This window comes from Onthophagus taurus, chromosome 3 (assembly GCF_036711975.1).
Source record: "Onthophagus taurus isolate NC chromosome 3, IU_Otau_3.0, whole genome shotgun sequence".
Taxonomy (NCBI): Eukaryota; Metazoa; Arthropoda; class Insecta; order Coleoptera; family Scarabaeidae; genus Onthophagus; species Onthophagus taurus.
Window position 1 is genome coordinate 22,756,667 of NC_091968.1, and position 20,919 is coordinate 22,777,585.

The 20,919-nt window shown below is 28.4% G+C and overlaps 2 protein-coding genes across 6 annotated transcripts; one reads left to right on the top strand and one right to left on the bottom strand.

Moving 5' to 3' along the window:
* Positions 1 to 298: 298 nt before the first annotated feature.
* Positions 299 to 19,202, top strand: LOC111416933 (protein tramtrack, beta isoform-like). 5 transcript variants are annotated; one of them, XM_023049062.2, is made up of 5 exons: positions 299 to 420; positions 2,864 to 3,704; positions 10,581 to 10,707; positions 10,766 to 10,984; positions 11,032 to 11,180. In XM_023049062.2, exons 2-5 carry the CDS (start codon positions 2,945 to 2,947, stop codon positions 11,135 to 11,137), a joined length of 1,212 nt encoding a protein of 403 aa, XP_022904830.2. In that variant the 5' UTR covers positions 299 to 420; positions 2,864 to 2,944; the 3' UTR covers positions 11,138 to 11,180. The 5 variants fall into 5 exon arrangements, with proteins under 5 accessions (XP_022904830.2, XP_022904833.1, XP_022904832.2 ...); XM_023049065.2 differs by lacking the exons at positions 10,581 to 10,707; positions 10,766 to 10,984; positions 11,032 to 11,180 and adding exons at positions 18,228 to 18,327; positions 18,384 to 18,602; positions 18,649 to 18,775 and having other exon boundaries at positions 319 to 420; XM_023049064.2 differs by lacking the exons at positions 10,581 to 10,707; positions 10,766 to 10,984; positions 11,032 to 11,180 and adding exons at positions 11,267 to 11,360; positions 17,069 to 17,284; positions 17,343 to 17,471 and having other exon boundaries at positions 325 to 420.
* LOC111416934 (cyclin-dependent kinase 2-like) lies at positions 1,217 to 2,665 on the bottom strand. Its single transcript, XM_023049068.2, has 5 exons — positions 2,479 to 2,665; positions 2,050 to 2,263; positions 1,724 to 1,996; positions 1,467 to 1,670; positions 1,217 to 1,418 (listed from the first exon to the last, which is right to left on the bottom strand). The coding sequence occupies exons 1-5, from the start codon at positions 2,637 to 2,639 to the stop codon at positions 1,302 to 1,304; spliced, it is 969 nt and encodes a 322-aa protein (XP_022904836.1). The 5' UTR covers positions 2,640 to 2,665; the 3' UTR covers positions 1,217 to 1,301.
* Positions 19,203 to 20,919: the final 1,717 nt, after the last annotated feature.

The window sequence follows — 20,919 nt, forward strand, 5'->3', positions numbered from 1 at the left end:
AGGAACTGATCATGTCGATGTTTTGAATGATTTTTTTTAATGTTCGATGAAATCGTTCTCAATAATCTCTAATTATAATAATTTATTAAAGGTTAAACATTTTCTTTTTAATTTCATCAAAAATTATTTAATTTATGTTGGTACTTCTGAATCTGAAATTTATAACTTCGTCCATGTTGTCAACATCTGACGTTTAAATGTCAAATTTGTCAAAATGTCGAAGATATTTTTACGTTTCGGTGAGTTTTGCGAGATTTACACAACATTACATGCGTAAAAGTTTCAAATTTAACCTAAAACAAGGAACTTTTAGTTTGGCTAAGAAAAAATACCAAAAATTATCATTGTATGGCATTTGTGTCCCGGCTGATTTGTGTTTTTCTTTTAATACAATCTTTTAAGGAAACTAAGATTACAAAGGTAAGTACTAAAGCATTATTACGTTATCACCCAAGCAATTTTAAAATTGTTTCTTATCAAAATAACGTCTAAGTAGAACATAACCTCAAAAAAACAATTTGTGCTTTGACGATTCCAAAATCAGTTTATAAAGATTCGAAGTGTTAAATTTAAAGATGAATTAGAATAAGAAACTAAAAATATTAATTACAACATTTTAATGTTTTAATTTAAGTAATTTAAAGTTTACAACACAGCGCCATCTCTTAATAATTTTACTAACTTTGTACGTTAAATCTTCAAAATAACTTTTTATTTTTAATATCTTTTTATATAATTTTTAGATTGATTAATTTTTGGTTAATTGCAATTAATTTATCGAATTTTCTTTCAAATTTTAATATTTAATTTAATGAAAATTATTTTGACACTACGTTATGTGGCGCCATCTCTTAATTTTATGCATAAAAACCAAAATTTATTTTAATTATAAACTTTATTCCAATTAATTTGTTAATTAAAGAAGAAAACTTAAATTATATAAACATTTATTATCAAATACATAATAATACTTTGATCATTCATTTTAATCACAAAAACATTCCAATATAAAAATTAGTCATTAAATCTTCAAAACATCTTTTTATTTTTAATATCTTTTTAAGTGATTTTTAGATTAATTAATTTTTGGTTAATTACAATTAATTTATCGAATTTTCTTTCAAATTTTAATATTTAATTTAATAAAAATAATTTTGACAGTTCATTAAGTGGCGCCATCTCTTGATTATACAATTTGTTAATTCAAGAAGAAAACTTAAATTGTATAAAAATTTATTGTCAAATACATAATAATACTTTGATCATTCAATTTAATCACAAAAACATTCCAAAATAAAAATTTAGTCATCTTCGAAATAATCAGATATTGGAGGTGTGAGCTTAGCATTTTTTAAATAATCCATTTTAAGTAATTCCAAAGATGTGGGTCTCCTCTCTGGGTCATAAGTTAACATATTCTAAAAAATAAAATTTAAGTCTTAAGAAATCAATTATTTCGTCATTACATCAATCAAATTTAAAGCTTCTTCACTTGGCGCATTAATTTTATCCTTCAAATTCTGCTTCTCCCACATGGGAAAAGATTTTTTATATTCATTTAACATGGTCACTCCTTTCCAATTTTTTTCTGTTGGAGTCCCAAGGAGTCTAAATATTTTATATAATTCATCAATTTCTGAATCACCCGGAAACAAGGGCTTCTTTATGATCTAATTAAACAAAAAAGGATATTAAATACTCTTAGAAATCATTTTTAAAGTACCATTTCTGCCATAATACATCCTAAACTCCAAATATCAACTGATGTGCTGTACATTTTGGCCCCAAATAATAATTCAGGTGCTCTATACCACAAAGTAACAACTTCATGGGTAAAAATTCGTGTTGGTAAAGTAAATGATCGAGATAATCCAAAATCAGCTAATTTAATGTGACCTTCATTATCTAGTAATAAATTCTGTGGTTTTAAATCGCGATGTAAAATTCTGTGGGTGTGCAAATAACCAATTCCATCAATTAATTGCTTCATATAACTCTTAAACACAATTAAAAATTATAAACGAATTAAAATGGCATTAATAACCATACTCTTATTAAATTTTCAGATAAAACTCCTACACTAATCTCTAAATATTTTTTTAAATCCATGTGTAAAAATTCAAACACCATGTATAAACATTTCGATTCTGTAAAAATAATATCTAAAAGTTCCACAATCGCCGAATGATGAAGCGATTTTAAAAGGCATATTTCTCGAATTGTAGTCGAAGGGATTCCTTCTGATTCATTGGGACGATCGTGTCTAAAACAATTTTCTTGCAAAATTAAAAAAAAAACAAATATTTCTTAAAGGTTAAATTTAATTGATTTTTTGGTGTGTTAACGACGAGATAAGCTGAATCCTGTGGTGCTACTCTTTAAATACAAAGTAAAACCGACAAAATTCAACTGACCCCATCGCTTAACTTACAAAAGTAACGACGCAAAAAGATTGGGTTATGCGACTTAAAAACTCACTTTTCCAACGCGATTTTCTTCAAAGCCACATATTTCCCGGTTATTTTATCTTTTGCCTTATAAACGATCCCGTACGTTCCCTCCCCAGCTTTTTTTAACTTAAAAAATTGTTCTAATTTTCGTGCATTGGCGGCAAAATCGTCTTGTGATAACGACAACATTTTGAGTTGGTTGTTTATAACCTAAAACGCATGCGCAGAATTAACTGTCAACGATTTTTTTGGGAAACTTTAATAAAAAAAAATCACTATTATTATAATAAATTTAATTAATTAAATGAATAAAATTGTTATTAAAGCTTTTTTTTTGAGTTAATTATTGTTGGAAATAAATTAGAATTATTATTAATTTAAATTTAATGAATTTTAAATGTTTTTGTTTTCAGGGTTTTTATTTTTTGAAAGTTGCCTGTTAACCTAACTTTAATAAGTGATCAAATCAACGGTTTTGTTGTTAAACGAAAATCATGGGAGAAGAACAATATTCTTTGTGTTGGGATAACTTCCATAAAAATATGAGTAATGGGATGCAAGCGTTATTAGAGAATGAAGACTTAGTGGATGTAACTTTAGCGGTTGAAGGAAAATATATAAAAGCCCACAAAATCGTTCTCTCAATATGCAGCCCCTATTTCAAAGAATTATTTCAATCAAATCCCTGCAAACACCCCATAGTTTTCATGAAAGACGTGAGTTACATCGCAATGAACGACCTCCTTACGTTTATGTATCAAGGGGAAGTACAAGTAAATGAAGAACACATAAATGTATTTGTTAAAACAGCGGAAGCTTTACAAGTCCAGGGAATAACGGGGGAATGTAATGATGACACTGAATTGGGGGATGATAATTATCAGAATGAAGAAGTGTTGGTTAAACCGGTTATAATTCAAAATAAACCTTCAATACTTAAAAAATTGTTGCAACCTTCATTGAAAAGGCGTAGATTAAATAGTTGTGAAAAAGATGTTGAAATTCCTACAACAGAAGAGATTATTGAGTTTAAAATGGAACCTTACGATGAAACACAAACTGAGCAACATTTAAATGAAACTTATGAACATTTAGATGATGATGTAACTAATGAGGATTATCACGAGGTTGGTGTTGAAGATCAATTAGATGAAACAGAAAATATTGATGATGCAGAAGATTATGCTATGTTAGAAAGTGGAGAGGAACCCAAGCCTGGAACCAGTAATGAAGTTGCTGTATCGGATGGACAAGGTAAAATTGTTTTATTAACTTTGTTGTCTTTTTCTATTCTGTTGAATTTAATCAAATTCAATTTTGCACTTTTTTGGATGGATATATTTTTAAAATAAAACAAAATCATCATCAGGAACTACCTAATTACGAAATTATTCAAATTAATATGAAACTTACAAAGCACATGTCATCTTTTTCATCCTTTGGCTACCAAAATTGCTACCTTATTCCTATAACCCCAAAAAAACACCATACCTTCCCTTATTTTACATTTCTTATATTTTGTACTAAAAATATCTATTTTCTGGCATGACCCTTTATCTTGAAAACGATCAACTTTTGCGCATTTTGGTAAGAGTGCCTTTTTGCTTAAAAAAGTACAGAGAATAAGAATTTTTATTCAAAAAGCCAAAAAATATACTGTCACAAAAGTTACGGTTCTTTTAATCAGTAAAGAATACATACAGAGCGCCCTCTACCGGCTGTAGTAAAACGGACACCATAACTGTCTTTTTCATGCCTAAAAACCCCTCTATACCAAATTTGAATAGAATCGATTGAAATACACGTGTAATATTAAAAAAAAATTAATTTAAAAATTTAATTTGAACATCCTGTATCTCCAACACAAAGCGTTTGTCGGCCTATCTTTATACAGGGTGTTTTAAAACAACGTTTAATTATTTATAGGGGTAGTACTACAGTCGAAAAGTGTTAATAAACATGGGTCCGAAAATCAACCGTTCTCGAGATACAGGATGTTCAAATTGGTTAGATAGCTTAATTCTAAACAACATTTATTCGAAAAAAAAATTTGTATTCCTTAAGGTTTCCGAGAAAAAAAAAACATATTTTAAAATTAATAATTAAAAAAATTGAATTGACACAACGTAATACTAATACTAATCAAAACGCAGCTTTTTACTGAAGATGTTCAAAATGGGGCCTCCTCGTCCTATCCATCTCCCAGGAAACCTTTCATTCAAATGTTAGCTGTGTTTGGTACACTTGCTATAAATACTCCTAGTGTAGCAAGTGTAGTGCAGTTGACAACTCTCAGTTTTCAACACATTTTCAAAGTGCATAAGTGTAACAATTTTAGGTGTTTGGTAAAACGGATTATTATGACAGTTATAGGTTATGTAATCTTTATTATTTCTGTAGGAAGTTGAATAATTTATTATTGATCAAAGAATCAAGATGAATAAATCAAAAAACGAAATGTTGCCTGAGCCCTAGCTCTTCCTGTTTTTGAATTATTTTCGGTTTTCTTTTTCACTGCTCGTTCTAGTGATTTCCATTTATTTTCCACCTGAAGTGGTGTGAAAATATAATCTTTCTGTTTCAGTCTTGTAGAAATTGCTTCCCACAGTTTCTTCTTTGTTTTTAGTTTAAAAGACTTGCCTACTTTGGTATTTAATTCTTCAAATACACTTATTAATAACTTTGTGGATGCATCTCCCCATTGGCTCTTTTGATATACTTCTTCAACTGAGTCTAGTTCATCTGATTCTTCATTATGATGAACATTTACAAATACCAATTCATTAGCTAAAAGAAAACGTGGAATATATTTTGTGTAATTGTATAAAAAAATCTTACTTACTCTCTATGTTTTGTGCCAATACTTGGCTACCGTCATCACTTTTTACATATTTTCCCCCTTCATCATAAATTATTTTTACATTTAACTGTCTTTCAATTTTAGCCATTATATTTAACCGGAGAACTTCCTATTGGGTTTTTAATTTTAATTGAATAGAGCGTTTTCTACAAATCAAACTGTTATTTATTGTTTTTACTAGCTTACAATATTTTATTTTTGTTTAAATAAATCTAAGTTTGACACTTTCAAGAAACTAAATACGTCTTAAAGGTTATGTCGACTTATACTACACTTCCTACACTTGCCGGCGAGTCGGTGTGAAAAGTGTCTGCACTTTTAAAACTCAATCGGTTACCAAACGCGGCGGCACTATCTACACTTGTTTGCACCAGTCTACCAAACACTATTTTTAAGAAAAAGTGTGCACTGGTGTACGTTAGTGCAAGATACCAAACAAAGCTGTTGTCTAACAATACGCGTAAAGTGCGGGGGAGCTCCATCCTGCATAAACTAGAGATTTATAGTCTTTCATTTAACGGCAAATCTTCCAAAAGTTTAGGTAGAGTGTTTTCCAAGAAATCCAAATATGTTAAACCGTTTAATGGTTGTGGTAAAACTATCGATCCCAACAACCTATCCCCTACGACGCCTAACCAGATATTTAAACTAAAACGCTCTTGATGTCTGGTTTCAACAACGGCTCAACAAGGATTCTTCTTGTGGAAATTAAATATTCCATTTTTGGTAAAACCAGCTTCATCGGTGAAAAGTATGTTAGCTGAGAATCATAAACACCATGTCACTCATTTCAGCATTTGAATACAAGACCATTGCAAACTATTTCACTTCAGGTTTCGCAAAATCAAATTACTGGAGTTTGGTTATTTCGTAATTTGAACGAAACTTCAAATTAATGTATCGCAGATTGTACAGGGTGGGCAAATTTGGATGTTATTATAGGCTATCTCAGAAACTATAAGAGATACGAAAAAAGTAGGTGCCATGTCTCGGTCTCCTTTTCCGAGACTAATTCAATCCCGCAAAGACCAAACCTCTATCTTCTTTTGTTTTTAAGTTATAGCCGAAAAGTCAAATTTTAGCGATTTCAAAAAATGCTCATATTTCGTTTATTTTTCAAATTAGAGAAATGGGGTTGATACGTTCTTAAGACACTTTTTTAAGTAGAATATACTGCCAATTGAAAAATGTTTTTTTTCTCTGAAACCTTAAGGAGTACAATTTTTTTTTTTAATTAATGTTGTTTAGAATTAAGCTATCTAACCAATTTTAAATAAAATTTTTGCATTTTCTGAAAAATAGTGGTATTTATTTTCACTTCCGGTCAAATGGAAACAAAGCAATGGAAACATCATACTATTCTCAAAAACAGACAGTTTCATACTGTATCGATTTGCCAAGTATCAAATCTGTAGTAGTTATAGTTTAAAAGAAAAAACGTAGAGTCGCAATAAATTTGAACATCCTGTATCTTGAAAACGGTTGATTTTCGGACCCATGTCGATTAACTAGTAGTACTACCCCTATAAATATTTAAACGTTGTTTTAAAACATCCTGTATAAAGTTTGTGTTAATTTTGAAAGATCAATCGACTGTTAAAGTCCTACTACAAGAAGCTGAAACACCTGTAGAAATAAAATAAAGCAAAAAAGTATCCGGCATATCTATCCGGCCATTATGGGTATAATTTCTGGTACATTTCTGAAGTGAATACCCTACATTGCCACATTATTGCGATATGTGAATAAAAATTAAATTAATAAGAAAGCTGATAAGATATGTCAACTTATTTGGATCCAAGATACAAAATGAACTTTTTTGATGCTGATTTATCTAACGAAGCAACTCTAAAGCGAGGATACCTTAATTAATAATTGGCGATATTTCCACAAGTATCCTTCAGAAATGAATTTTATAGCGAATTTTGAAAATTATCGATGAAAATTGCAACATCGAAAATTCAAATATTGTTTTCTCAAAAACTAACGGTTATTTTTCAAAACGTGTTGGTTCATTGGAAAGGGGACATTCTTATTAACACTTTGGGAAATTTTCATACTCATATTCCAAGAAATGAATTTTATACGAATTTTTAAAACTTAATCGGCGAAAATTGCAAAATTCGAAAAATTGTCGATTATTTCAAAAATTTATTTCTCAAGAACTAAAACCGATTTTTCAAAACGGCGTTTTGCATTAAAAAGAGGATGTTTTAATTAATAATTGACGATATTTCCAGAATGATCCTTAAAAAAATTAATTTTATAGCGAATTTTGAAAATTATCGATGAAAATTGCAACATCGAAAATTTGATCAAAACTTCAAATATTGTTTTCTCAAAAACTAAAAGTTATTTTTCAAAACGGGTTGACTCATTGGAAAGAGGACACTTTTATTAACACGTTGGGAAATTTTCATACTTATATTCCGAGAAATGGATTTTATACGAATTTTTAAAACTTAATCGGCAAAAATTGCAAAATTCAAAAAATTTTCAATCATTTCAAAAATTTATTTCTCAAGAACTAAAAGCGATTTTTCAAAACGCCTTGTTGCATTAAAAAGAGGATACTTTAATTAATAATTGGTGATATTTCCAGAATGATCCTTAAAAAAATTAATTTTATAGCGAATTTTGAAAATTATCGATGAACATTGCAACATCGAAAATTTGATCAAAACTTCAAATATTGTTTTCTCAAAAACTAAAAGTTATTTTTCAAAACGGGTTGATTCATTGGAAAGAGGACACTTTTATTAACACTTTGGGAAATTTTCATACTTATATTCCGAGAAATGGATTTTATACAAATTTTTAAAATTTAATCGGCAAAAATTGCAAAATTTCAAAAAATTGTTGATCATTTCAAAAATTTATTTCTCAAGAACTAAAAGCGATTTTTTAAAACAGCTTCGTGCATTAAGAAGAGGATATTTTAATTAATAATTGGTTATATTTCCACAAAGAAAATTTTAAGTAGGGATCTGTAATTTTCGAACTTTTTAATCATGGATAAATAATTTTTTTTAAATGGAACAATATACCAGTTTTTGCATAACTGGATGTAAAATTTAATTTCCTTTCAGTTTTATACAGGTATGTATCATGGTGTCTATCTTCAACGGATTTGGAGATATTCCCGATTTTTCAGTTTTTTACGATAGATATGTATTGCGAAGTAGGCTTAGGACTGGTAAAATGGAAGGTGGTCGACGCTTTGCAATACTATTAAAAATTGAAGTAGGCCTGGAAAACAAACTAGGTAAACTGTCATTAGTGTTCCACGCATTAAAACTGGTTTTCAAAGTATTATTTGTTAACATAATAATTAAAAATATTTAAAATAACAAAGTTGATATCCAATAAAAATATCAAACAACTGGTTGCCATGGTTACGCATGGCTACTGCTATTTTTCTACCTCAAATAAATGGAAAATCATGAAAGTGTAAGACAATTTTTCTCGAAAATTTTCTTATGCAACTAATATTAATTGTGGCTGTACCAAACTCAGAAAAAAATCCTTTTTCATATTCCGTAATAAAAATGGGGGATTGCTATTTAAAAAAAAAATAACGATGACGTCATAACTAGCTTAAAAAGTTTGTTTAAAAATTTAAAATCTGTATCAAAAAATTGTACAAAATTTAAATCCTTAGATCCGTCTCAGTGATTTTTCTATAAACCGTTTTTAATTGTTTTAACGAATTTATCCGTTACTTTTGGGAAGCACTGTACAGGGTGGTTCAAATTCGATGTCCGAATAGGCTAACTCGGAAACTATAAAAGTTAGAAAAAAAGTAGCTTACATGTCATGATCTCGTTTTTCGAGCAACTGCTAATGCCGAAAACCTCATAGCGCTATCGTCTTTTGTTTTTCCGCTAGAGGCCAAAATTGAAAATATCGTAAAACTAGCAAGTGCAATTATCTTGGTTATTATTATAGGTGGAGTATTATAACTAAGACATTATATGGACACTTTTTTACAGAGAATTTGATGACGTAGTCAAAAAAAAATTTTCGCTTTTAGATTTTGAGATATTATCGCAATTTTCGTTTTTTTAAATGGAAACAACCACTGATTATTCGCTTATTAAATTCGTTATTTTTGTCTGATTACAAAAATATAGGGTTTGACAGGTCTATTTCTTATTGTTTTAGAATAAAGCTAAAAATAAACTTTTCTTTTAGTGTTGTCAAAGAAATTAAATTTACAGTTTCCTGTAAATTACGGTACTATAACTAAAAATTAAAAAAACATATTTCTGATATTTCAAACAAATATATTTGTTGAACTATTTAATTTATATATGTTTTACACATAAGTTGGAATAGATGGCGTTATTTCACATTTTTTTTTATTAATATTTAATATTATTATTAAATGACTTAATAAATTATTGATAGATGGCGCTCTTATGTTTTTTTTTTGAAGTGAAAAAATTTTCTGAAATGTCACTTTAAAAATTCTGTTTTTAAGATGAATTGCGAAAATTTTGAATAGTTTGACATGTTACATATTAAAAAATTGTTTTTAAATACCAGAAGTTATTTTCTTATTTAATTGTTAACTTTTTAGATTTTACCTACCGCCCCCTAACTTACAGGAAACTGTAAATTTAATTTCGTCGACGACACTAGATGGAAATTTTATAAAAAAAGTTTATTTTTAGCTTTATTCTAAAACAATAAGAAATAGACCTGTCGAACCCTATATTTTTGTAATCAGAAAAAAATAACGAATTTAATAAGCGAATAATCAGTGGTTGTTTCCATTTAAAAAAACGAAAATTGTATATGTATATTTATTAATAATTGAAGAAGTCATCTTGATTGTTTAATAACAACATTGAAACCATTTTAAAATATTAGTAATAGTATCAGGATTTTTAATTTGTTATTGATGTAAGTTTTTATTTTTAATTTTTGATAGACATAACCTGGAACTAAAAGATGACATATGCTTTGTAAGTTTCATATTAATTTGAATAATTTTGTAATTAGGTTCCTGATTATGATTTTGTAAAATCGAAACCGGTTGAACTTTATTTTAAAACTATATCTACCCAAAAAAGTACAAAATTGAGTTACATTAAAGACAAAATTAAGTACAATATTAATGAAAATTATAAAATATTTTTTATAAATAATTTATTTCGATTATTTATAATTTATACAAAACAAAAATTGAGTTACGAGTGATTAATTGATTAATAAAAGTGTTAGTGTAGTGATTAATCCAAAATAACACATTGTTATTTTGGTAGATAACCATAAAGCATCAAAAAAGGTGAATCGATCCAATTCAACAACGAAGAAATCAATCAGAAATAAATACGTAGTAGATGGTTTCGTATATCACACAAATTTAATTTCGGGACATCCACCTTTACGGTAAATATTTAAAATTAAATCGATTTTATTATTAAAATTTAATTAAAACGATTAAAAGATATTTGGGATGTGCCGAAACGAAGAGATTGGGGTGTAGAGCTCGAGCAATTATGCCGTTAAACGAGAAAATGGGCCAAATAAAATTGAAACAAGGACACAATCATCCGAGAGATATAAACGCGGAAGAAAAAGTACAATTTTTGAAAGAATTAAAACGCGTTGTGGTTCATATGGGGAAATCGACGTTAAGACACGTTTACGATACAGTTTCGAAAATGTAAGATCCAAAATGGACAAAATGGGATATTATTTTTTGTTTTGTAGTTATCCGAATGCGGCAGAAGAAATTCCTTTTAAGTCGGTTTGTTCGTCGTTACATCGATGGAGGAGATCAAGACGAGGAAATTATATCTACGATGATTTAGATTAATTGTTTAAGATCGTTTTAATAAAAATTGAGTTTTTTTAATCTATTTCTTTATTTTGTTGATTTAGTTTTTTAATTATCGCTAAGAAAAGTGGTTAAAATACAAAAGTGAAATGTGGTTTTATTGTCTAGTGTCTCGGAAAAAGAAGCAAACTCGTAGGATACGTAAAATTGTACATGGAGGGTTTTTCTACAACATCAGTACAACTAGGCTCCGAAATAGACGGTATGTTATTCAGTTTTATTAGTTAATTATAAATATAGCTTAAAAGTGGCAGTTTAAACGTCAAATTTGACATTTAACTTTGACAGTTCATAATGAAATAAAATTTTGTGAAAATTAATGTTTTTACTGAATGAAATGACACTACAGGTCTTAAGTAAGTTTACTTATTCAACTTAAAAAGTTAAAAATCGTCAATTAAAAGTGAAAAATGCAATATGATCTGGAATTACAATCCCCATAAATTGTAGACCTGTCCATTTTTATGACAGAACGCTGATGACGCTGACTCGTTACGTTTTACGATTATACAGGGTGTTTCTGTAAGTCGTGGCATAAATATATAATTTATGCCACGAATAAGTCGTGTAAAAATTTTTGAAGAAAATAATGTGGAGTTTGATTTTGTACTTTTAAGCTAGTTTTTATTTTATATAGAATTTAACTCTAACCAGTTTCGGCCCTTGGCTATCTTCAGAGACTCTACAAATAGATTAAAGTTTAAAAAGTTGTAAAATGAAATTAAGTACGAAGTGTTACACGTTTACAGGTTAAAATTTAAGAACGCTCTTTTTTAATAAAAAAAATATTAAGAAACTTGCGAAAAATTCAAGAATTATCATGTGGCGTAAATCAATGTAAAATGACCCAAAAAACACGTTAAAAATAAAAGAAAAAGTGCGGAAAAGTGATTTTGACATATTTGTAATCATCGTGAAAATTCTTTAAAATAAGTCCAAACACGACATATTTATCTTCAATATTAATGATGTTAGGCTCAAGTTCCGGTTACGAATGTCAATGTCAGTTTTGACATATTCTTAATTTTTTAAAATGTCTTAATATTTGTCACATAAACAAAAATATAATTAAAAAAAAATAAAAAATTAAGGTTGGTATTAATATTTAAAAATTATATTGCTATCTTCACTGTTGCTAACTTCGGGTTTAATATTTTTTATTCTAACTTTTTTATTTTTTGAAATAAGTGAGTTATCTTTGGATTCATTGTCAGTTTAAAGGTTTTTTTAACCCATTTAGTCCCAAGCTGCTTTATGTTTAAAAAAATTTATTTTTTATACTTTTCCTTAAGATAAGATGGAATGAAGAGTATAAAAATGTACACAGGTGTTTGAAACAAACAATTGTTTTTGAGATATGAGATGGTGCAAAAATGCACCACTGGTAAGATAAGTGAACAACAGCACACAAAAATTTTGATTATCATTTATTAACTAAGTAATAAATTAGTCGTAAATAAATAATAATACTAATACAACATTATACTAATAAATACCAACTTTAGTATAAAGTTTAATATAAAAAATATTTAAACTAAAATTGGTGCAAAAACGCACTAATGGGATTAACAGTATAACGATTTATTGTGATAGTCCGTAAAACACTCTACATGTAAATGAACATTACACTTACTTCAGATATGTATAGTATGTTTATGGCATATTTTACATCTTCTACAAGCTTTAGAGTCGTGATTCTTTATTAAATGGTCATTGGAAGATTCAAATTCTCTGTTTGACCTCGTGTTTCGTTCAGTATTAGGTGTTGCGTTTTCATATTTCATTAGCCGAACTGCAATATGTGATTTAAAATCCAACTGTGCCATTTTAGTATTATTGACAGTATTGTATAATTTCCACGCGTTTATTATGACACTATCCAATGAATTAATAAATAGTGGCCACCACCACTTCTTTCCTAATACTCTTGTTCTATAGTTGGCTATTCCGTTATCGTGTAAATCTACACCACCCATGAATTTATTATATTCTGATACCGCATAAGGTTGATTAACTAGTGTTTCTTTTTTTTCTTTCTGTTGTACCTCTTAATTGATTGTATTGGCTCCACATTCAAATGGTTAGTAATTACAGTGACAACGGAGTTATCATTCCATCGTACTAAAGAAATTTTTGAACAGGTATCATAAGCTGTATCAAAAAACCCCTTTCCTTTTTTGAAGTACATTTTATGTTTTCTAACAGACAATTTTTCGTTCTGTTATCGCGTACAGTACCGGTAGCAAAAAAACCTTTATTTTTCAATTCAACAAACAAATCAAACGATGAAAAATAATTGTCAAAAAATATCCGATGAACATGAGGATTTTTCACTACAGAGAGTAATTGCATAACTACTTCACCACCCAAGCCTAATTTTGATTTTCCCGTATTCCATAAACTAAATTCGTTCGGAAATTCACCTAACAGACGCGTCTAAACTGGTTTCAAGTAATACGAAAGATGATACAATCCTTATATCTCTTCATACATCGTCCCAATGGTGCGTTTTTGCACCATTCATTTTTCAAGTCGTATTTTCAGAATCCATATTTTTATTTCGCGTTTCAAGATATATATGAGGAAAGTGTGCACTAAAAACTTGCAAATGAAAAAATTTTGAAGAATTTTATGCACTAAAAATAGTTTTATTTTTATTGTATATTTTGAACAGAAATGTTCAATAGAAAAGAATTGATGTAAATATGGTTTAAATAGCAAGAATCATGAAATATTTTGATATGTATAGCCTAACAACCTTATACTGTTGGAAATGTATGGCTGTAAAATAATTTTAAAAATGCTGGTGCGTTTTTACACCAGTGGGACTAAATGGGTTAATGAAAATGACAAATATGTCAAAATTGACATTGACGTTTCAAACCGGAAGTGATTGTATCTCCATTAATATTAAAGTTAAATATGTCGAGTTTGGACTCATTTTAAAGGATTTTTTATGAAGTTGACAAATATATCAAAATTAAGAGTTGAACGTTCGACCTTTTTGATTTTATGAGATAAATGCGTTAAGTTTGGGCTCACTTTGAAGGTTATTTTATGAAGATTACGAATATAATAATAAAATTAAACACGTTGTCCATGTTGCAAGTTATCTATTAATTAAATAAATAAGGAATAAAAACCTCTTACTTGCTTTTATTATATTTTATTCGAAACTAGTTTCGAAATACAAATCTCATCTTCAGTCGAACTACAAAGAAATCAAATAACGATCATTAACAAAATTGTTACAAACATGTTAAAATGACCACAATTAATGTATTTATAATCTATTGAATATTAATATAGAAATATTCGGGTTTAGCGAAAAAAGTGTACCTAATCTACTGCCTCAGCCGCAAGCGACCTCGGCTTTAAACTTTTTAGATCGTTAATGATATATCAGAAAGAAATCATTAAAGAAAGTGTACCTAATCTACTGCCGCAAGCGACTTCGGCTTTAAACTTTTTAGATCGTTAATGATATATCAGAAAAAAAATCATAAGAAAAGTGTACCTACATCTTCTGCCTCGGCCGCAAGCGACCTCGGCTTTAAAACTTTCTCGATCGTTAATGATATATCAGAAAGAAAATCGTAAAAAAGTGTACATAATAATAAAACTACAACTAGAAATATTCGGGTTTAGCGAAAAAAGTGTAAACAACTTCCGGTTTTAAAATTCAATGCCATTTTGACATATTCTTAATTTTTATAAAATGTCTTAATATTTGTCACAAAAACAAAAACATAATAAAAAAAAATCAAAAATTAAGGTTGGTATTAATATTTAAAAATTAAATTGCTATCTCATTGCTGCTAACTTCGGGTTTAATGTTTTTTATGTTAACTTTTTTTGTTTTTTGAGAAAAGTACATTTTGTTTGGACCCATTTTAAAGGTTTTTTTAATAAAGAATACAATGCACTTCAAGAACACCATGAAGTTGTCCATTTGTCTATTATGTGATAACTAACTTCAGGTTTAAAATGTCAACCTCACTGTTGACATATTTATAATCTTCATTAAAAATCCTTTGAAATGAGGACAAACACGACATATTTATCTTCAATATTAATGATGTTATCCTCACTGTTGACATATTTATAATCGTCGTGAAAAATACTTTAAAATGAGTCCAAACATGATACGTTTAATTCCAATATTACTCGAGATATAAGCAACTTCCGATTTGAAATGTCAATGTCATTTTGACATATTCTTAATTTTTATAAAATGTCTTTATATTTGTCACGTAAACAAAAATATAATAAAAAAAATCAGAAATTAAGGTTGGTATTCATATTTAAAAATTAAATTGCTAACTTCGGGTTTAATGTTTTTTATTCTAACTTTTTTGTTTTTTGAGATAACTGCGTCATCTTTGGACTCATTTTAAAGGATTTTTTATGAAGTTGACAAATATGTCAAAATTAAAAGTTGAAAGTTCGACCTTTTTGCTTTTTAAAAAATCAAATTAAACAACAATTAATAAAATTAATTCCAAATAAACACAAATATTTCAATACCCGCATATATGCAACACAAATTTCCCACCAACATAAAGAAAAGATAACAAATAACAAAATTCAAATTACCTAAAGTAAAAAAAAATTGAACCGTAACAAACCTGCTTGGAGAAGACTATCTTTCAGATAATTTTTCTTTTCCTTTTCTTGATTTTTCTTCGTTTTTCGTTCTTTTATGCATGTGTTTATTGGCTTACATCTTGGCTCTTCTTGAGTAATCAGTTACGATACACTGTGGTGCGTGGTCATTGAGGCATTTTTGGGTTTTGGAAATTTTGCCGTTTCGTGAATTTTCGGATTCATCACCACTACATATCTTTTGAAATCCTGTTTTCACGTTTCAAGTCATCGGATTTTTCCGGATTTTTAGTGTATTTACATTAAAATTCATCTTTCTGATTTTAAACCTCGAACATCAAAGGTAAGCGTGCATTTTTCTAACTTTTCCTATTTCTTTTAACCTTTCATCAGATTGTAATCTTTTCCACTAGTATCTAACATTTTGGAAGCAGTTGGTACCTTTTTTGGAAAGCATATCTCTTCTTTCCAAGTAGTTATTAGTCTTTTCCAGCAGTATCTAACATTCTGGAAGCAGTAGGTAGCTTTTTGGAAAGCATATCGAAAGTCGCTTTTTAAGCGACATGATGATTCTTGAATTATACCGATATGATGCTTCACTTTTAGGAAGGTTATCAAGCTATTTAATAGTTGTTTAATCCGTAAGTTGTCAAATTCTTTGATTTGAAACTAGAACTAACACTAGACCTGTCACTTCAAACTTATTTCTGAAGAAGGTATGCAACATAGCATCCGAAAAGTTAAACATTTTTTCAAAAAACGCACGGTTTAACCCAAAAGTTTCTAGTACTAAGTCGAGAAAGCATTCGTACTTGCAATGAGTAAAATATTTCATCACGTTTAAATTGTATTTCGAAAACGTCATTATGACATTGACATTTCTTTTAAATGTTATAAAAATATTTTAATTTCTAATTTACTAAATAAAAAACGATTTTTTAACTTTAAATAATTTCATTTTAATGTTAAAAACGTATTTTTTCTATTCAAATTTTAATTTAAACGTTAAAAAATTTAAAAAAACCTAAATTCTTCACCCCAGATTAATATGTATGCTTGATATATTATGAAATTGACATTTTTTTTTAATATTTTTATTTCTAATTTACTAAACAAAAAACGATTTTTTAACATTAAATAATTTCATTTTAATCTTAAAAGCGTCATTTTGAATTAAAATTTTAATTAAAACGTTAAAAAAATTAAATTTTTCACGCCAAATTATTATGTATGCTTGATATAGTACTTTTTGAGGTTATCTTTTGTGTTTAATTTTATTACAATTAATTAATTAATATTTTTTAGTTATTATCGTTGCGCAAATAAAAAGAACACCGGATGTTTAGGAACTGCAGTTGTTGATATTCACGCATCGGAAGAACGTTTCACCATTTTAAGACCTCATAATCACCCCCCGGATAACACGAGGGAAATCAAATTTCGATTTGAAATGGAGCTAAGTCAAGCGGTTTCAAATTCAAATGCTTCCATTAGAAATATTTACGAAAATGTGGCCGCATTGTACGTAATTAAATGGTTAAACAATAAAAAATGAGATTTATAAACGATTTTTTTTTAGAAATCCGGAAGCTGCAATGTTAGTTCCTTATGATACAAATTTGTTTAATCGCTTAAAACGGAGAAGGAGGTCCTTTTACAATTTTGATGTTTAATTTAAAAATAAATCAATAAAAATTATTATAATGAACACTTTATTATTACTTTTTGATTAGAATTTAAATTAAATTAAATTAATCAGTTTAATTTAGTGATAATTTACAATTTCCGTTATTTTAGTGAAGAGTGAATATGTGGTGCCTGTGAAACAGGAGACTTCGACGAAAAGACGGAAACCATCTCCTCAAAAAGTGATTCATCAAGGTTTCGTGTACCACTTAAGATTACAACACCATGGAAAAACGAGGTAATCATTCTAAAGTGAGTATTTTAAAATTTAATTCATTTTTTTGATTTTTAGATACTTTCGGTGCGCAAAAGAACGTTATACGGGATGTACAGCAACTGCAAAAATGGATGTGAACGCCACATCGGATCAATTAACAGTGATAAGACCTCATAATCACCCCCCAGATACCGTAATCGAAGAAAAAACCGTTTTTGAGAACCAATTAAGACACGCTGTACAAACTTTAACGAATATGGACATTAAAAGCGTTTATAATTCAGTTGCAGCTATGTAAGTTGAAATAAAATGTGTTTATGATGTAATAATAAATTATTTATTTTTAGCCACCCAGATACTGCTCAATTATTACCGTTTGGTTCGAGTCTTTATTGCAAAATGAAGCGTTGGAGGCGCTCTTTTTTACAACATTGAATTAATTATTGTAAAACTTAATTGAATTAATAAATCCTTTTTTTTTAACATCCATCATTTTATTTAAGTTATTTAATAACAAAATTAATAATTTTCGATTTATTTATTTTAATAATTGATTTTTAGAGGATCGAAAAAAACGGAGGCTTCGAACGGGGCAAGAAAAAATAATCCTAAATGGTTTTGTTTATCACAATAGCGTTGTGAGATGTAACCCCGCTGTGAGGTAATTTAATTCAACTCAATTTATGGGTCAAATTACTTTTTAAATTATATTTTTAGGTATTTAGTTTGTTCTAAATACTCCACAGCTGGATGTCATGGAAGAGCTGTTTTGCCATTAAACGCTGATGTTTCAATGTTAAGAATAACTCAAGAACATAATCACCCTCCGGATAATACGATTGCTGAGAAATATAATTTCTTAAATAAGCTAAAATTAGCGGTGCAAAACACCCCGCAAACTCCATTAAAACAAGTTTTTGATAATCTAATCGATTTGTAAGTTTGAATTAAAACAATTCTTTTAGTAAATCTTCAATTTTAGATACCCCAAAATGTCTCAAGAATTCTCATTCATCTCTTTACGCTCATCTTTACGCCGATGGAGAAAACAAACCGAAAAATAATTATATTAATTAATAAGATTTTAAATAAAACTAGTTTATATCTTTCATGTAATTCATTTATTGTGATATTTACCCAAAAAGAATCATCTAATTTAATAATTACATTAAATCTATTACATTTTTTGCAGATACAATAACTTACATAAAAGGACCCAGACACTTCTCTCAATTAATGATTCAAAACTATCGATACGTTAAGCACCGAAGCAATAATAAATCGACTTATTGGAAGTGTCACCTTTATGATACAGGAATGTGTAAAGCTCGGTGTGTCGTTAGAATTAATCAAACTGCCGTTTTAAGAGGGTGTCATTCGCACAAACCAGAGTTGGATGGGATTAATGAAAAATCGGTTTTATTTCAAGAAAAATACAAGATTTATCAGTTAACTGTTTAATTTATGTACCTTAATAAGAATAAATTGTAAATTTTATAAATAAATAAATATATTGGGAACTTTCCTTGACACAAAGATATTGTAATAATATAACCAAGTTGTTCATTATTTTTTGAAATTTTACATAATCGTGGCTGAGGTTACGAACAATAATTATAGAATATGTTAAAATTCATTATGTTTTATTAACCGTTTACGTTTTTTATTCTATTTAATCCATATAAAGTCGATACGAAGTAAATTTTGACAGTGACATAACCTCAAATTTCATTTTTCATTAATTTCTTATTGTAATTCATATTTTTCCGGTTAAAACGATTAAAAACGATAATCTTATCATGTCAAGAACCAAAACCATTCATCTTATACGAGTTTGATGAAGAATTAGACGAAAATTCGTAGATTAAATATTTGAATATATTTTTGAAGCTAGATATTGAAATCTAAAAGAAAATGTTACGAAATCAACACAAACAAAGTTAAAGCAACAAATCTACAACATTTCATGCATAAATATTGTTAAAATAGAAATTACAATAATTTTTGATAAATTTTATTGGTGACATTTGACATTTCGAAGTTGGCAATACCGGAGAAATTTAAATTACGAATTTCAAGTTGAAGAATTTAACCAATCAGAAGACGTTATTTAAAACGTTCTTGCAATAAACAAACGAAACTGGTAGATTTACAATTAGTGTGATTTTGAACGTGATGAGGAGTGCATGCTAATTTTGTCCGCGATCATTTTAACATAACCTCAAAAATAGTTAACTTATTATTTAATAAGTTAAATAAGAAGATTATTTGAATTAAAATTATTCACCTTTAATAATACCATTCCGAAGAATTATTCCAATCAAGAATCAGATTCCTTTTGAAGAGTCCCAGTTTCCTTATCCGAAAACTTCAGTAATCTACAAGATAAGCTAAGTTATAGTTTTCAATTTCATTATTAATCGCTTTTTTTTTTTAATTTCAATCTTCATTTAAAATTTCACTTAAATTAAATATGATTAATTTGAGTTATTATTTTGTTTGATTATGTTATTACAATTTCATTATGTTTAATTCAATTAGATTAATTAATTTACTTCGTATTAACTACAAGTTAAAAGATAATATTATTAATTATTTCGCTGTTAGTTTTGTTACTTATTTATTTTTGTACTTGTTTACTCAAGCGTTGAAAATTTGTTACTATAGTAGAAACCACGAGAGGTGGCAGTGAATCATCGTTTTCCGCTCTTACAAATTCCATACGTAGTAAATTAAAATTCACAAACCGCTAGAGAGCAATGTGTGTTAAGCTAGGTGTCCACTTGAGACTGTTTTAGGTCTCCGAGAGCTTCTATAAAACTTTCGAGAGCTTTCTCTCAGATAGTGTCCACTAATGAAATGTGTCCATGCTATGGAAAGTAAATTTTTTTTCTTCCAGTGTTTGGTGTGTGTAAATATGGATGTAAAAAAAATTGCAAGTGCAATAGTGTTATAAAAAATTTAAAAAAAAAATAACTGTTGGGTGAAACGATGGATTTGGCGCAGATTAAAGCTGGGTGTCAACAAATATCAACATTCGTTATCAAATTGTTAGTTATTTGGCATACTGGATTTACAAAAAGTTAACTCAATTGCTTTAATGGCACTTATAAATGCAAACTATAAGTTAATTGTCGTGCACGTGATAGCATATTAGTGGCTTGGCAGTATTTTGGATAATTATTAGAAAATATAAACCTATACGCCTCAATTGCTGAAAGAGACTAGATATTGCTGGCAGAAGACTAAGTAT

Excerpts from the sequence above, each read along its gene's own strand:
- LOC111416934 (XM_023049068.2), bottom strand. The coding sequence starts at position 2,639 with ATGTTGTCGTTATCACAAGACGATTTTGCCGCCAATGCACGAAAATTA. Across the intron at positions 1,997-2,049 it reads TATCTGAAAATTTAATAAGA|AGTTATATGAAGCAATTAAT; the intron begins GTATGGTTATTA and ends ATTGTGTTTAAG. Across the intron at positions 1,671-1,723 it reads GATGTATTATGGCAGAAATG|ATCATAAAGAAGCCCTTGTT; the intron begins GTACTTTAAAAA and ends TTGTTTAATTAG.
- LOC111416933 (XM_023049062.2), top strand. The coding sequence starts at position 2,945 with ATGGGAGAAGAACAATATTCTTTGTGTTGGGATAACTTCCATAAAAAT. Across the intron at positions 10,708-10,765 it reads TCGGGACATCCACCTTTACG|ATATTTGGGATGTGCCGAAA; the intron begins GTAAATATTTAA and ends AACGATTAAAAG. Across the intron at positions 10,985-11,031 it reads TACGATACAGTTTCGAAAAT|TTATCCGAATGCGGCAGAAG; the intron begins GTAAGATCCAAA and ends TTTGTTTTGTAG.